At 39.1% G+C, this 17,891-nt stretch overlaps 1 protein-coding gene across 9 annotated transcripts in view; it reads right to left on the bottom strand.

Annotated features, from left to right (window-relative positions):
• Positions 1-17,891, bottom strand: part of LMBR1 (limb development membrane protein 1) — a 158,462-nt gene that overhangs the window by 36,775 nt on the left and 103,796 nt on the right. Inside the window, exon 18 of one of the 9 annotated variants that reach the window (XM_036862974.1) lies at positions 14,821-17,525. The exons of the other annotated variants lie outside the window; for them this stretch is intronic. Within the exon in view, the coding sequence (XP_036718869.1) occupies positions 17,452-17,525 (74 nt within the window). The 3' untranslated portion in view covers positions 14,821-17,451. Of the gene's footprint in view, positions 1-14,820; positions 17,526-17,891 lie in introns of those variants that run through there. 9 annotated transcript variants of the gene reach the window in all.

Genomic DNA, 17,891 nt, shown 5'->3' with positions numbered 1-17,891 from the left:
ACTAATTTATAGTTATAAAAAGGTCAGTGGTTGCCTGGGGATATTGCTGGGGTGGAGGTGTGGGGGGGGAGGGACGGAGACAGGTGTGAGGGAGGAACTATACAGGGCCAAAAGGAAACATCTGAGGGTGACAGACTTATCCACTATCTTGATTGCAGTAACAGGTTCACAGTTACACAAGTTATGTCAAAACTTACCAAATTATATGCTCTAAATATGTACAGTTTATGATATGTGACTTATACCTCAATAAAGCTGTTAAAATGCATTTATCAGGCTTCAGACTATATATCCCATATCATGCATGAATATATTAGTGTATGGCTGTGTCAACTAGATTTAATTAGAAAGTCTATATTTCTGTATTTGCTGTTGTGGTATGAGTTAAATTTTAAAGTATTTTTGAGTTCCTATTCATATTCCTGACCCTACACAGGTACTGTAAGAGTTACAAGTAAGTATGTATAACATTTATTCCCTTCATGGAATTGAGAGTCTTCCTAAGAAGATTTTCATGACATGAAATACTTCCGGCACAACTAAAAGTCTTTGTACAGTTAAGTGAAATGAAAAATTGAAAAGCACACGAGTTCCTCCATTGCACACACGTCCTAAATGCTATGTGCAGGCACTGGATACACTTGACCATTACTTCCCTTAAGGAGCTCACAGTTTTATGGAGCGAAAAGTGAGCAGTTAGAACACAATGTGACAAGTGACATGGCAGATATACGGAGGACTGAGAAAAGTATTTTGGGGGTACACAGGAGGGAGCTTAAAGGGGGAGAAATTCAAGGAAAACTTTACCTGTGGAGTTAATGGTGAGCTGACTCTCAGATGACATGTTAGGCTATGCCAGGGAACAGGTGATGACAAAATTATTCACACAGACGAAGTAACATATTCAAAGACATAGTGGGTACACAGCAGTATTTGCTTCCCATCCCAACACAACTGAAGAGCACCCCTTTTATTCATGATGGTTCAGAATGTAAGGCTCGGAGAGGCAAGAGATGTAGTTGGACATACAGGCGGAGTTAGGCATAAATGTTCTTCTGTGCCACCTTATGGAAACAGGTAATTATTCTAATGGCCAAAGACTTTAAAGCACTGGGAGCACAGTAATGACAGGATCACATTTTCACTGTAAGAGAAAGAGGTGCTGAACTAACCCTTAGATCATGACTAAACTCTGGGTGGAGAGGAGGGTGGAGGAGACACTCCCGCCTGCGATGCTATCAGTACAATAAAGGCCCCTGTTGTCTGATCCCTCTTCCTTTATCAAGTGCGTAACACTAGAGAGACAAATAAGTCAAAGACTGACTCATAGTCGTAACAATATTTAGGCCTCAGGACCAAAACTACAGCTACATAAGGAACAACCATCTCTGAGAACAATCTGAAGACTAGCAGAACAGATTTTTCAACAACTAAGGATATAAAGAAAAGGCCACTTCGAGATGGATGCGCAGAGACTTGGTCTAGTCAGAACCCACAACCCCCAGTGTAGCAACCCAGAGCAGGAGGGATATCATGACGGCACAGGTGCCCCCTGAGGAGCAAGGGGTCCAGGCGCCACGTCAGGCTCCCCCGCCCAGGGGACCTACACCAGGAAGATGAGCCCTCACAACGTCTGGCTTTGCAAACCAGCAGAGGCTAATCTCCAGGAGAGCCAGAGGGCTGCTGTAAGCCAAGACTCCACTCAGGAAGGGCACATGCGCCAACGTACTCGCTCTGAGTTCCAGCAGAGGCAGCAGCTTGAAAAGCAACTGGGTCATACAAGGAGACTCGTGACTAATTTTAGGGGGTGTGGAGGAGCAGGGATCTGGTAGAACTTTCTCCAGGGACAGAAGTGCTGCCATCTTTCTCTTACTCTCCTTCCACCTGGCTGGCCTGGTACTGGGAGGCACCATTTCTATCACTGTCCATGAACCTAGCTAACACCATGCGGCCCATCCTGGAATCCCCGTGAGGACCAGCCCCTCCAAAGCGGCTCCTGCCCCACCCCACCTGGCAGGCAGCCTCAGCCAGCACTGGCGCCCCTCCAAAGCAGCTCCTGCTCCAAGGGGCACCAGTGTGCCGGTAGCAGTTGCAGTCAGCTGGCCTGGGGACCAACCCCGCCCACCAGTGCCCCCTCAGCAATCGTGGCCCAGCCACAGCAGGGAGGTGCGTGCACCCCACACAAGGGGATGCCCCTGAAGCACCTGGCTCTGGTGACTGGGGGTGGGATTCACAACGTGGCCCCATAAGACACCTACATATGGCCATTCCTTCAAGACCAGGAGATGCAGCTGATATGCCTAATACACAGAAACAAACACAAAGAGGCAAACGAGGAGACAATACCTTCTGGATGAAAGAACAAGACAAAACTCCAGAAAATGAACTAAATGAAACGGAGATATGCAATTTACCAGATAAAGAGTTCAAATGAATAGACATAAAGAGATGCTCACCAAACTTGGGAGAAGAAAGGATGAACTCAGTGAGAATTTAAAAAAAGAAATAGAAAAAAAAATATATATACATATATATTTTTTAAAATCAGAATTGAAGAATATAATAACTGAAATGAAAAATACACTAGAGGGAATCAACAGCAGGTGAGAGGATGCAGAAGAACGGATCAGCAAACTGGAAGACTAGGTAGCAGAAATCAATCAGAAGAGCAAAAAGAAAAAAGGACTTAAAAAAAATGAAGGCAGTTTAAGGGACCTCTGAGACAACATCAAGCATGCTAACATTTGCATTATAGAGGTCCCAAAAAAAGAAGAGAGAGAAAGGGACAGGGAATCGATTTGAAGAAATCAGCCTGACAGCTTCCCTAACTAGGCAAAGGAAACAGACATCCAGGTCCAGAGATCCCAAACAAGATGAACACAAAGAGACTCACACCAAGCCACATTATTATTAAAATGTCAAAAGTTTAAGATAAAGAGAGAATCTTAAAAGCAGCAAGAGAAAAACAACTAGTTACATACAAGGGAACCCCTACAGTTTAGCTGATTTTTCAGCAGGAACTTTACAGGCCAGAAGAGATTGGTATGATATACTGAAAGGACTGAAAGGAAAAAACTTACAACCAAGAATACTCTACCCCAGGGGTCCCCACCCCCCCCCCCAGGCCGTGGACCAGTACTGGCCCTCAGCCTGTTAGGAACCGGGCCACGCAGCAGCAGGAGGCGAGCGGCAGGTGAGCAAGCAAAGCTTCATCTGCCGCTCCCCAGCGCTCGCGTTACCACCTGAACCATCCCACCTCCCCTCCCCCATCCATGGAAAAACTGTCTTCCACAAAACCGGTCCCTGGTGCCGAAAAGGTTGGGGACCACTGCTCTAACCAACAAGACTATCATTCAGAATTGAAGGAGAAATAATTCCCCAAACAAGCAAAAGCTAAAAAAGTTCATCACCACTAAACTGGCTTAACAAGGGACTTCATTAAAGGGAAAAGAAAAGGCCACAACTAGAAACAAGAAAATTATGGAAGAAAAAAATCTCACTGGTAAAGGCAAACATATAGTAAGGGTAGTGGCTCAATGACCTGTAAAGCTAGTATGAAGGCTAAAAGACAAAACTGGTAAAAATCATCTGTATCTAAAATAAATGGTTAAGTGATACACAAAATAAAAAGATGTAAAATATGACATCAAAAACATAAAGTGTGATGGGGAGGGAGGGTGGGATGTAGTGCTTTTACAATGCACTCAAACTTATGCAACCGTCAACTTATAATGGACTGCTATATACATAGCAGGTTGTTACACAGGAACACCATAGTACCCACAAACATAAAACCTATGAAAGATACACAAAAACTAAAGAGAAGGGAATACAAACATAACACTAAATAAAGTCATCAAATCACAAAGGAAGAGAACAAGAGAAGAAAAGAACAAAGAAGAATTATCAAAAAACGCAGAAAACAATTAACAAAATGGTAATAAATAAATACCTATCAATAATTATTTTAAATGTAAATGAATTAAATGCTCTAATCAAAAGACATACGGTGGCTGAATGAAAAAAGACAAGACCCAAATATATGCTGCTTACTAGAAACTTACTTCAGATCTAAAGGCACACACAGGCTGAAGGTAAAGAGATGGAAAAAGATATTCCATGCAAACGGAAATGAAAGGGAAGCTAGAGTAGCAAAACACAAATTCAAAAAGATACATGCACCCCAATGTTCACTGCAGCATTGTTTACAATAGCCAAGATATGGAAGCAACCTAAGTGTCCATCTATGGATGAATGGATAAAGAACATGTGATATATATATGTATATGTATGTGTATATATGTATATATATATACACATACATACAATGGAATATTAGTCAGCCAAAAAAACCTGAAATCTTGCCATTTGCAACACATGGATGGATCTAGAGGGTATCATGCTAAGTGAAATAAGCCAGACACAGAAACACAAATACCATATGATCTCACTTATATGTGGCATCTAAAAAACGAAACAAAATGAAAATAGGCTCACAGATACAGAGAACAAACGGTGGTTGCTAAGGGGAGGGGAGTGGGAGGGTGGGTGAAATAGGTAAAGGGGATTAAGACGCACAAACCTTCAGTTATAAAAGAAATAAGCTACAGGGACATAATAGGCAGCATAGGGAATATGGCCAATAACACTGTAATAACTCTGTATGATGACAGATGGTCACTAGGCTTATCATGGGGATCAATTCATAATGTAGATAAATGTCAAATCACTATGTTGTACACCTGAAGCTAATATAATATTGTACATCAACTATACTAAAATAATAAACAAATAAATAAATAAAAATTTAAGGAAAAATTCAGCCCTTGGAATTAGATTACCATGTCAAGGAAACAGGGAAGAGAACAAATATCAATATTTACTATCTACTGTGTAAAGATCTTTTCTTAAAAATATAATTTATTGAGATGAAATTCACATAGCATAAAATTAACTAAATAATTCAGTGCATTTACTGCATTCACAACATGTGCAACCACCATCTCTATCTAACTGCAAAACATTTCCATCAGTTAAAAGTGAAAGCCCCTACCCATTAGCAGTTTTTCCTCACTACCCCTCCCCCCAGTCCCTGGCAACCACTAATCTACTTTCTGTCTCTATGAATCTTCCTCTTCTGGACACTTCATATAAGTGGAGCCATACACTATGTGACCTTTTGGGTCTGGCTTATTTCACTCAGCACAATGTTTTCAAGGTTCATCCACGCTGTAGCGTGTCTCAGTGCTTCATTCCTTTTTCTTTTTTTGTTTAATTTTGGTAGAACGAGCATAACATAAAATTTACCACCTTAATCATTTTTAAGTATGCAGTTCGGAAGTGTTAAGTACCTTCACACTGTTGTACAACTAACGTCCCGAACTCTTTTCATCTTGCAAAACTGAAACTCTGTTCTCACTAAAGAACAATTCTCCATTTTCCTGTCCCCCAGGCACTGGGACCCACCATTGCACTTTCTGTTTCTATGAATTAGATGACTCTAGGTACCTCATATAAGTGGAATCATACAGCATCTGTCTTTTTGTGACTGACTTATTTCACTTAGGCATCATTCCTTTTTACAGCTGAATGATATTACATTGTATGTATGAACCACGATTTATTTATCCATTCATCTGTCAATGGATGCTTGCGTTGTTTCTAACTTTGCCTATTATGTAAGGGTCTTTTAAAATAATACGACTAGCATACTTGGTCAAAAAAGCTTGGAACATGGAAATAAAGGTAACCAGGATGAAAGCAGGATGCCTGGAATATCCTGGTTCACCTATTCTGAGAGAGTCCACATTCAACATGGTGGCATCCAATGACATCACAAATATTTATTAACTAGGGACTGTGAGGGATAAAAAGACACATAAAATTTGGTCTTGCCCTTTAAGAAATGTAAAGTCCCTTGAGAAAGTCAATCCGCATAGGTACGTATACCACAAGGCTGAAACAAGAATCTGGTACACCTTCACATACGACAGAGGATGCAACCTGGCCTAAGAGGGTGGAAGGACTTGCACAGGCAGAGAAAGGTTGAGACCGTGGGAACAGTGTGAACCAATGTGGGTCTGGAGATGGAAAAGTGCATTTGCAAATATCACATCAATTTTAGTCATGACTATTTACATGCTACAAACTCATTTTGTCCTAAGGTGAAGCAATTTAACTCAGTAGTCCAGATGAACTAGCATATGTGAATTTTAATACAAATTAAAATTAAATGAATGGTAATTATAATCATAGCCCAAGAACAAACTTGAAGTGCCAATTTTAAAACAAGTGTAAGTTTAAGACCTCCAATGATGGTAACTGCCTACTCTCTTCCTGGAGAAAATCTCCTGAGATGGGGCCTCCAGAGTATCTCTCAATATCACATCCTCATTTGGAAAATTAAATACTTCCCTGGTTCTTTTGCTTTGGTTTCACTTCTTACTCTACCCTCCTCAAAGAAAAGAACACCTGTTTAGAATCCACTTCATGAACATTCCCTCACAATGAAATATTAAAATAAAATCATATACTCAGCTCTCTGCTTTGATGCTAAACAAGTCTGATTCTTTGCACTTTTTTTTACAAGGGAAATGGGAAGGCAGGGGTGAATGTGAGAAATATTAACAAGATGAAAATGAGGAGTGCCATTAGGTATTGGTACAGGAAGGTGGAGGCATCTAATAAACTCCCCAGTTTCTGGTTTGGCATACTGAATAGAAAGTGCCCAAGGATGGAAGTACAAGGGAGGGAGAAAAGGAGAGAGGAGGGAACGAGGGAAAGATGGAGGGAAGGAAGGAGGGACACTCACACAGACACACAAACACGTACACGCACGTATGGGTCGCACAGGGGAAATGACCAATGTGAGATGGCTGCGGGACAACACGTGGAGTACAGAGGCAGGGTTATCTGCTCCTAGCTCAGGGGTGGGTGGTGGGTTAGAGGTGCGCATCTGGGGACAAGTGTGTGGATGAAGCGGAGGAGCAGTAAAAGAGACAGCTAAAGAATAGCCAGAGAGGAGAAGGAGAAAAAAGAGGAGTGGTGCCCATATATTAAGAAAGAAGACATCTGTGAAGCGGGGTTACAAACAGCAAGTGCTACTGAGCAATTAAGATAAAAACAAAATGCACACAACTGGGCAACCAGGAGGTCACTGGTGACCTGAGCAGGAAGAGATAATTAAGTATTCTGGGTTGAAATTCATTTTCAGCTGACTGAATTCCGATAGAAGAAATGAGTTCAAAACCTCTTCCTCTTTTAACTCCTACTGATGGCACACCAAAGTTAGAAGTCAAAGAAGAAACAAGAACACCCATCAGAAACAAAGTAATACCCAGGTGACAGTTATAAATTTCCTACAGAGTGCACTGTGTGTGTGCGTGCACATGCACACGCGCGAGTGTGTGTGTGTACACACAGAAAAAGATTTTAAAAGCTACATATCAAATTGATTCCTGGAAACTCTAAAGAAAGGATTGCTATTAAAAGTGGTGGTTGGTAGGACCTTCAAGATGGCAGAGGAGTAAGACATGGAGATCACCTTCCTCCCCAAATACATCAAAAATACATCTACATGTGGAACAACTCCTACAGAACACCTACTGAATGCTGGCAGAAGACCTCAGACATCCCAAAAGGGTCTTCGTGGTCCGGCTGGCTGTCAGGCCTGAGCGTCTGAGGTGGGAGAGCCGAGTTCAGGACACTGGACCACCAGAGCTCTCCCAGCCCCACGTAATATGAATCAGCGACAGCTCCCCAAAGATCTCTGTCTCAACGCTAAGACCCAGCTCCACTCAACGACCAGCAAGCTCCAGTGCTGGACACCCCAGGCCAAACAACTAGCAAGACAGGAACACAACCCCACCCATTAGCAGAGAGGCTGCCTAAAATCATAAGAAGTTCACAGACACCCCAAAACACACCACCAGATGCGATCCTGCCCACCAGAAAGACAAGATCCAGCCTCATCCACCGGAACACAGGCACCAGTCCCCTCCACTAGGAAGCCTACACAACCCACTGAACCAACCTTACCCACTGGGGGCAGACACCAAAAACAACAGTAACTATGACCCTGCAGCCTGCAGAAGGAGACCCCAAACACAGTTAAGTTAAACAAAATGAGAAGACAGAGAAATACACAGCAGATGAAGGAGCAAAGTAAAAACCCACCAGACCAAACAAATGAAGAGGAAATAGGCAGTCTACCTGAAAAAGAATTCAGAGTAATGATAGTAAAGATGATCCAAAAACTTGGAAACAGAATGGAGAAAATACAAGAAACGCTGAACAAGGACTTAGAAGAACTAAAGAGCAAACGAACAATGATGAACAACACAATAAATGAAATTAAAAATTCTCTAGAAGGAATCAATAGCAAAATAACTGAGGCAGAAGAACGGACTAGTGACGTGGAAGATAAAACAGTGGAAATAACTACCGCAGAGCAGAATAAAGAAAAAAGAATGAAAAGAACTGAGGACAATCTCAGAGATCTCGGGGACAACAATAAACACACCAACATTCGAATTATAGGAGTCCCAGAAGAAGAGAAAAAGAAAGGTACTGAGAAAATATTTGAAGAGATTATACTTGAAAACTTCCTTAATATGGGAAAGGAAATAGTTAATCAAGTCCAGGAAGGGCAGAGAGTCCCATACAGGATAAATCCAAGCAGAAACACGCCAAGACACATACTAATCAAACTATCAAAAATTAAATACAAAGAAAATATATTAAAAGCAGCAAGGGAAAAACAATAACATACAAGGGAATCCCCATAAGGTTAACAGCCGATCTTTCAGCAGAAACTCTGCAAGCCAGAGGGACTGGCAAGACATATTCAAAGTGATGAAAGGGAAAAACCTACAACCAAGATTACTCTACCCAGCAAGGATCTCATTCAGATTCGACGGAGAAATTAAAACCTTTACAGACAAGCAAAAGCTAAGAGAATTCAGCACCACCAAACCAGCTTTACAACAAATGCTAAAGGAACTTCTCTAGGCAGGAAACACAAGAGAAGGAAAAGACCTACAATAACAAACCCAAAACAATTAAGAAAATGGTAATAGGAAAATACATATCAATAACTACCTTAAATGTAAATGGATTAAATGCTCCAACCAAAAGACACAGACTGGCTGAATGGATACAAAAACAAGACCCATATATATATGCTGTCTACAAGAGACCCACTTCAGACCTAGAGACACATACAGACTGAAAGTGAGGGGATGGAAAAAGATATTCCATGCAAATGGAAATCAAAAGAAAGCTGGAGTAGCAATTCTCATATCAGACAAAATACACTTTAAAATAAAGACTATTACAAAAGACAAAGAAGGACACTACATACTGATCAAGGGATCAATCCAAGAAGAAGATATAACAATTGTAAATATTTATGCACCCAACATAGCAGCACCTCAATACATAAGGCAAATGCTAATAGCCATAAAAGGGGAAATTGACAGTAACACAATCATAATAGGGGACTTTAACACCCCACTTTCACCAATGGACAGATCATCCAAAATGAAAATAAATAAGAAAATTCAAGCTTTAAATGAACCATTAAACAAGATGGACTTAACTGATATCTATAGGACAGTCCATCCACAAACAACAGCATACACTTTCTTCTCAAGTGCTCATGGAACATTCTCCAGGATAGAGCATATCTTGGGTCACAAATCAAGCCTTGGTAAATTTAAGAAAATTGAAATTGTATCAAGTATCTTTTCTTACCACAATGCTATGAGACTACATATCAATTACAGGGAAAAAAACTGTAAAAAGTACAAACACATGGAGGCTAAACGATACGTTACTAAATAACCAAGAGATCACTGAAAAAATCAAAGAAGAAATCAAAAAATACCTAGAAACAAATGACAATGAAAACATGATGACCCAAAACCTACGGGATGCAGTAAAAGCAGTTCTAAGAAGGAAGTTTATATCAATACAATCCTACCTCAAGAAACAAGAAATATCTCAAATAAACAACCTAACCTTACACCTAAAGCAATTAGAGAAAGAACAACAACAACAAAAAAACCCAAAGTTAGTAGAAGGAAAGAAATCATAAAGATCAGTTCAGAAATAAATGAAAAAAGAAATGAAGGAAACGATAGCAAAGATCAATAAAACTAAAAGCTGGTTCTTTGAGAAGATAAACAAAACTGATAAACCATTAGCCAGACTAATCAAGAAAAAAAGGGAGAGGACTCAAATCAACAGAATTAAAAATGAAAAAGGAGAAGTAACAACTGACACTGCAGAAATACAAAGGATCATGAGAGATTACTACAAGCAACTATATGCCAATAAAATGGACAACCTGGAAGAAATGGACAAATTCTTAGAAAAGCACAACCTTCCAAGACTGAACCAGGAAGAAATAGAAAATATAAACAGATCAATCACAAGCACTGAAACTGAAACTGTGATTAAAAATCTTCCAACAGTGACTTCCCTGGTGGCACAGTGATTAAGAATCCACCTGCCAATGCAGGGGACATGGGTTCAAGCCCTGGTCTGGGAAGATCCTACATGCCGCGGAGCAACTAAGCCCGTGCACCACAACTACTGAGCCTGTGCTCTAGAGCCAACGAGCCACAACTACTGAGCCTATGTGTTGCAACTACTGAAGCCTGCAAGCGTAGAGCCCATGCCCCGCGACAAGAGAAGCCACTGCAGTGAGAAGCCCGTGCACCGCAACAAAGAGTAGCTCCCACTCGCCGCAACCAGAGAAAGCCCGTGCGCAGCAGTGAAGACCCAAGACAGCCAAAAATAAAATAAATAAATAAATTTATTTTTTAAAAAAATCTTCCAACAAACAAAAGCCCAGGACCAGATGGCTTCACAGGCGAATTCGATCAAACATTTAGAGAAGAGCTAATGCCTATCCTTTTCAAACTCTTCCAAAATATAGCAGAGGGAGGAACAACCCCAAACTCATTCTACGAGTCTACCTACCATCACCCTGATACCAAAACCAGACAAAGATGTCACAAAAAAAGAAAACTACAGGCCAATATCACTGATGAACACAGATGCAAAAATCCTCAACAAAATACTAGCAAACAGAATCCAACAGCACATTAAAAGGATCATACACCATGATCAAGTGGGGTTTATCCCAGGAATGCAAGGATTCTTCCATATACGCAAATCAATCAATGTGATACACCATATTAACAAATCCAAGGATAAAAACCATATGATCATCTCAACAGATGCAGAAAAAGCTTTTGACAAAATTCAACATCCATTTATAATAAAATCCCTCCAGGAAGTAGGCATAGAGGGAACTTACCTCAACATAATAAAGGCCATATATGACAAACCCACAGCCAACATCGTTCTCAATGGTGAAAAACTGAAACCATTTCCTGTAAGATCAGGAACAAGACAAGAATGCCCACTCTCATCACTATTATTCAACATAGTTATGAAAGTTTTAGCCACAGCAATCAGAGAAGAAAAAGAAATAAAAGGAATCCAAATCGGAAAAGAAGAAGTAAAACTGTCACTGTTTGCAGATGACATGATACTATACAACGAGAATCCTAAAGATGCTACCAGAAAAATACTAGTGCTAATCAATGAATTTGGTAAAGTAGCAGGATACAAAATTAATGCACAGAAATCTCTTGCATTCCTATACACTAATGATGAAAAATCTGAAAGAGAAATTAAGGAAACACTCCCATTTACCATTGCAACAAAAACAATAAAATACCTAGGAATAAACCTACCTAGGGAGACAAAAGACCTGTATGCAGAAAACTATAAGACACTGATGAAAGAAATTAAAGACGATACAAACAGATGGAGAGATATACCATATTCTTGAATTGGAGGAATCAATATTGTGAAAATGACTCTACTACCCAAAGCAATCAACAGATTCAGTGCAATCCCTATCAAACTACCCATGGCATTTTTCACAGAACTAGAACCAAAAATTTCACAATTTGTATGGAAACACAAAAGACCCCGAATAGCCAAAGCAATCTTGAGAAAGAAAAATGGAGCTGGAGGAATCAGGCTCCCTGACTTCAGACTATACTACAAAGCTACAGTCATTAAGACAGTATGGTAGTGGCACAAAAGCAGAAATATAGAATAATGGAGCAGGATAGAAAGCCCAGAGAGAAACCCACGCACATATGGTCACCTTATCTTTGATAAAGGAGGCAAGAATATAAAATGGAGAACAGACAGCCTCTTCAATAAGTGGTGCTGGGAAAACTGGACAGCTACATGTAAAAGAATGAAATTAGAACACTCCCTGACACCACACACAAAAATAAACTCAAAATGGATTAAAGACCTATATGTGAGGCTAGACATTATAAAACCCTTAGAGGAAAACATAAGCAGAACACTCTATGACATAAATCACAGCAAGATCCTTTCTGACCCACCTCCTATAGGAAAGGAAATAAAAACAAAAATGAACAAATGGGCCCTAATGAAACTTAAAAGCTTTTGCACAGCAAAGGAAACCATAAACACGATGAAAAGACAACCCTCAGAATGGGAGGGAATATTTGCAAATGAAGTGACGACAAAGGATTAATCTCCAAATATACAAGCAGCTCATGCAGCTCAATATCACAAAAACAAAAAACCCAATCCAAAAATGGGCAGAAGACCTAAATAGACATTTCTCCAAAGAAGATATACAGATTGCCAACAAACACATGAAAGGAAGCTCAACATCTCTAATCATTAGAGAAATGCAAATCAAAACTACAATGAGGTATCATCTCACACCAGTCAGAATGGCCCTCATCAAAATATCTACAAACAATAAATGCTGGAGAGGGTGTGGAGAAAAGGGAACCAACCCTCTTGCACTGTTGGTGGGAATGTAAATTGATACAGCCACTATGGAGAACAGCATGCAGGTTCCTTAAAAAACTAAAAATAGAACTTCCATACGACCCAGCAATCCCAGTACCAGGCATATACCCTGAGAAAACCATAATTCAAAAACAGTCATGGGGCTTCCCTGGTGGCGCAGTGGTTAAGAATCTGCCTGCCAATGCAGGGGACATGGGTTCGAGCCCTGGTCTGGGAAGATCCCACATGCCGCGGAGCAACTAAGCCCGTGAGCCACAACTACTGAGCCTGCGCGTCTGGAGCCTGTGCTCCGCAACAAGAGAGGCCGCGACAGTGAGAGGCCCGCGCACCGCGATGAAGAGTGGCCCCCGCTAGCCGCAACTGGAGAAAGACCTCGCACAGAAAGGAAGACCCAACACAGCCAAAAATAAATAAATTAAATAAAAAAAAAAAAAACAGTCATGTACCACAGTGTTCACTGCAGCACTATTTACAATAGCCAGGTCATGGAAGCAACCTAAGTGTCCACTGACAGATGAATGGATAAAGAAGATGTGCCACATATATACAATGGAATATTACTCAGCCATAAAAAGAAACGAAACTGAATTATGTGTAGTGAGGTGGATGGACCTAGAGTCTGTCGTACATAGTGAAGTAAGTCAGAAAGAGAAAAACAAATACCGTAAACTAACAGATATATATGGAATCTAAAAAAAAAATGGTTCTGATGAACCTAGGGGCAGGACAGGAATAAAGATGCAGACATAGAGAATGGACTTGAGGACATGGGGGGGGGAAAGGGTAAGCTGGGACAAAGTGAGAGAGTGGCATGGACATATATACACTACCAAATGTAAAATAGATAGCTAGTGGGAAGCAGCCACATAGCACAGGGAGATCAGCTCGGTGATCTGTGACCACCTAGAGGGGTGGGATAGGGAGGGTGGGAGGGAGACGCAAGAGGGAGGGGATATGGGGATATATGTATACGTATATGTATAGCTGATTCACTTCGTTATATAGCAGAAACTAAGACAACATTATAAAGCAATTATACTCCAATAAAGATGTTAAAAAAATAAATAAATAAAAATAAAAGTGGTGGTCAAGGGGGCTTCCCTGGTGGCGCAGTGGTTGAGAATCTGCCTGCTAATGCAGGGGATACGGGTTCGCGCTCTGGTCTGAGAAGATCCCACATGCCGCGGAGCAACTAGGCCCGTGAGCCACAACTACTGAGCCTGCGCGTCTGGAGCCTGTGCTCCGCAATAAGAGAGGCCGCGATAGTGAGAGGCCCGCGCACCGCGATGAAGAGTGGCCCCCGCTTGCCGCAACTAGAGAAAGCCCTCGCACAGAAACGAAGACCCAACACAGCCAAAAATAAATAACTAAATAAATATTTAAAATAGTGTGGGGGGAAAAAAAAAAGTGGCGGTCAAAAGGAATTTGAGCCTGATCTGTTTTTAATATTCCTCATAAGAAGTTATTCATGTACGTACTTAAAAATTAATTTAAAAATAAAATTTCCTATAAATAAGGAGATAATCTGTTCATCAGTCTCAGAGTTGGCCATGTATAGGTGTACTATTAAGTATTCTCAGCCAGGTTGGGGGTCTTGATTCTTAGAGTAAATTAGACCCTTACTGTAGTTTACGTTCTAGTTTTAATTGTAACATTTTAATTCTTAACATTTAAAAAATTACATCTTAAGGCTCCCTCCAACTAAATAATCCTAACTGGAATTAATTTCATATGAAAAATATTTTATAACAAATCAAAACTTAAGGGAGTTGAACGTATGTCAACAGATGGCTAAGTTATTTAGAATATGTGGCCAACACGATATTTCCTCAGGCAAGAAGGACCATGTGCTCTGAAACAAGAACAGCAACAGAAGGACACGACAAGTGGACACTGGGAACGGGGGTGTTGAGGGAGTGAGCATTAGTGACCCTCTGACTTCTTTCAGACATTTGACACAGAATACTTTTCCTTTATAATTAAAAATCCTAACTAGATATACAAATTTATTGGTCAGGTATAAGAACATTAGTAATCAATCAAAAGTTAATTTTACCACTCATTTATTACGCTCTGCAATATAACAGAATATAATTAAGTCATACACAATTTTTTTGCGGAGAAATTTTCAATACAGGGTTTAGAATTATTTTTACATCAAAGCCATAATTAGGAATATATATTAAGATTTATACTTCAATTTCACATTTGTCATGTCTAAGCATCATTTATTTCTGATTCACACTGGAGAGGGAAAGCTCAGGGTAAAGATTACTAGTGTATTTACAAACCCAAATAAAGACCTCTCCCGCAAAGGACCAGTTTTTAAACATAGTCCCTTCATCAAGGAACAAAAGAGAATAATACACTTTAAATCCTGCAAGATGATGGACTATATGGGACCCAGATGAGAAATACATGGAAATACTAAAAATAGATCCAAGCTGATTTGAAAGGTTGTTTTTTGTTTTAAGTGTATTAAAAAAAATCTGCTTTTGGGCCTTGAATAACTTAAAATTTACAGAAAGAATTTCAGGATGAAAATACAACTAACTATAAAAATAACTTCAAAATGGAAATTAGTAAAAGTATTACGAAGTCTATTGGTTGCATCTGAGAAAATTTTTCCTGTTAAAGGAGATTTCAAATAAAGAATAATGTAAAAACTGTCAATCTCTCAGTTGTTTCTTGATTAAGCATAACCAAGAACATGTCAGCAATCTCGCAAAATCTATTCTCACAAAATTCACTGCTGCCTTTAAAATATTTTGTTATAGCAAAGTCTGGGCCTCTATAAATAATTTATTAGGTTTGAGCCTGTTCTATTTTCACTTTGTGAACCATCTCCTCTAATCACCTTGAGAGTCTATTATACCAAAGAGTAAATTGATTGCTAAAAATAAGGACATCATATCCCTCAAAATGTTGGATTTTTCAAAACTGAACACTAAACAGGCAGCAAAACAACGTTTTGGAAAGCATATCCACTGACATGGCATCAGTTTTAAAAGGTTTTAAAGATTTCAAATAAAAAGTGTTACGCACAGATTCTTTGTGTTTCCAATGGACAACAAAACTATCATCGATATTAATTATATTTGGCTAAAAATACATAGCCAAAATGCTCCTCACAACCTAATTCTTTGTGGCAAGTGATATGCTTGTAAAATCTACTTAGTGGTAATTTTTTAATTAGTATAAAATCTTCCATATTTAAATATAAGAAGCTATTTCAGAGGAATTCTGTAATAAATCTGTCATATCACACCAGGCATTCAAGTCTAAAGCTATAGTTTATACCAATGATGCAGCAATAGCAGTTGGCAAATTAAATTTTTTAAAAAACATTTTCCTTTTTGAAGCAAAAATATCACCAAATTAATCATTTTATACAGGATTCAATACACTTGCAATTTACAATTAAAGTTATAATCATCACTAAAAATTACTAAAGTAAGAGAAAAACTGCACTTATACAGATAAATTATAATTTTCCTTGCTCCTTCATTTCTCATTTAACTGAGAACGCCGGCTGAATTCACAGGAGCAAAGGAGAGCACCCTAAAGGTCAGGACTTCCTTGTGAGAGGCAATGAGAAAGAGTGAAAAATTTCACAGCTTGGAATTTGGTTGTTAAATACATCCTCTATTCTAGTCTTATAAGCTTTTCAGCTAGTAAATCAAAATCCCGTTATACACTAAGATAATATTCATGACAATTCTCTATATTTTATCTTCTTAAAATCAAAGACTCAATTCTAAAGGGTTAATAGAGGCATTACAAAGTAACTCTCTAGTTTGCATTTCCCATAATACTAAAATAAAGCTTTTTCTTTTAGTCTAGAAATTTGCTTTTTTAATACTGTGAAAAGCCTCTATGAATCTGTTTAACGTATTTATTTCTTTTCATCTATTCAGTGCCACTGGGCATAACATGTAGTGCAGTGCGTGTTGATATTTTGCAAAGCACCACATGACTCACTGTACCCTAATGCACTCCATTAATCCTGTTTGGACAGCTGGGTCCAGGCATTTGTTAGCTGCATTTTAATTGTTCCATCTTTCTTTTTCTTCTTTTTATTTATCTCTATGGCAAACTACTCAGGAATTTAATTTGTTGATCTTCAAAAAGCACATTTTGCCATTAATTTGTTTTCTTTGTATTAAAACTGTACTCAGCACGTAATTTTCTTCCATAAAATCCATATATTACTATTAACAATTAATCTTAAATAACAGAGCACAGTGAATTTCATAAATGATAAAATGGTAGGTTGGCTACAATATCACAGAAATTATTTGTTGGACTGCCATAATACAAACGATCACAGTTAGCTACAAATCAAGTTACTAAAGTGTATATTTATGGCATTTTCAAGATTAGCACACCATAAGCAGATGTCAAAACGATAACAAGTCCTATAATGCAAACACAAAAGAAATAAGACCTCTAAGTAAATGAGCTTTGTATTAGTCTGTGGAACGGCGGTCCCTTCTACATTTACATTTAGATTCCACTTGTATTAAAACATGAACTTCTCTGTAAGCATTATGAAGATGACCACAAAGCTTATACCCTTCCTGGCACAGCCTGCATCCCCGACAGCTGTGGGCCTTGAATAAATAATGGAGGCCACATAAGCGCTAAAACAAAAGCAATTCAAAGTTACTTGCAATCTTTGTCATAAGCATGTTGCTAAGGTTGAATAATGGGATTTTCCTAATCATTTGTGAACACTCAAGTCAAAATCTAAGTCTAGAAAACGGAACAGAACTGCCTAGTGGAAATTTTTGTCTGAAATAATATTTAGCCAAGAACTGAGAATACAGTCTGCAACAGTGCTTTATAAAAGATAAGAACACCAAACGAAGGAAGATTTATTCAACTATTTCAATGACACACTGGAAATATTTTACTTTTAAATGATGACCAAAATTCTCTGTGAATTGAAAAATTAAGAAAACTACATAAATCACAAGCCAGTAAAAAGCTGAAGAACTAAAGGATGA

This window comes from Balaenoptera musculus, chromosome 9 (assembly GCF_009873245.2).
Source record: "Balaenoptera musculus isolate JJ_BM4_2016_0621 chromosome 9, mBalMus1.pri.v3, whole genome shotgun sequence".
NCBI lineage: Eukaryota > Metazoa > Chordata > Mammalia > Artiodactyla > Balaenopteridae > Balaenoptera > Balaenoptera musculus.
Note: the sequence above shows the minus strand (reverse complement) of the source record. Positions and strands in the feature narration are given on the sequence as shown.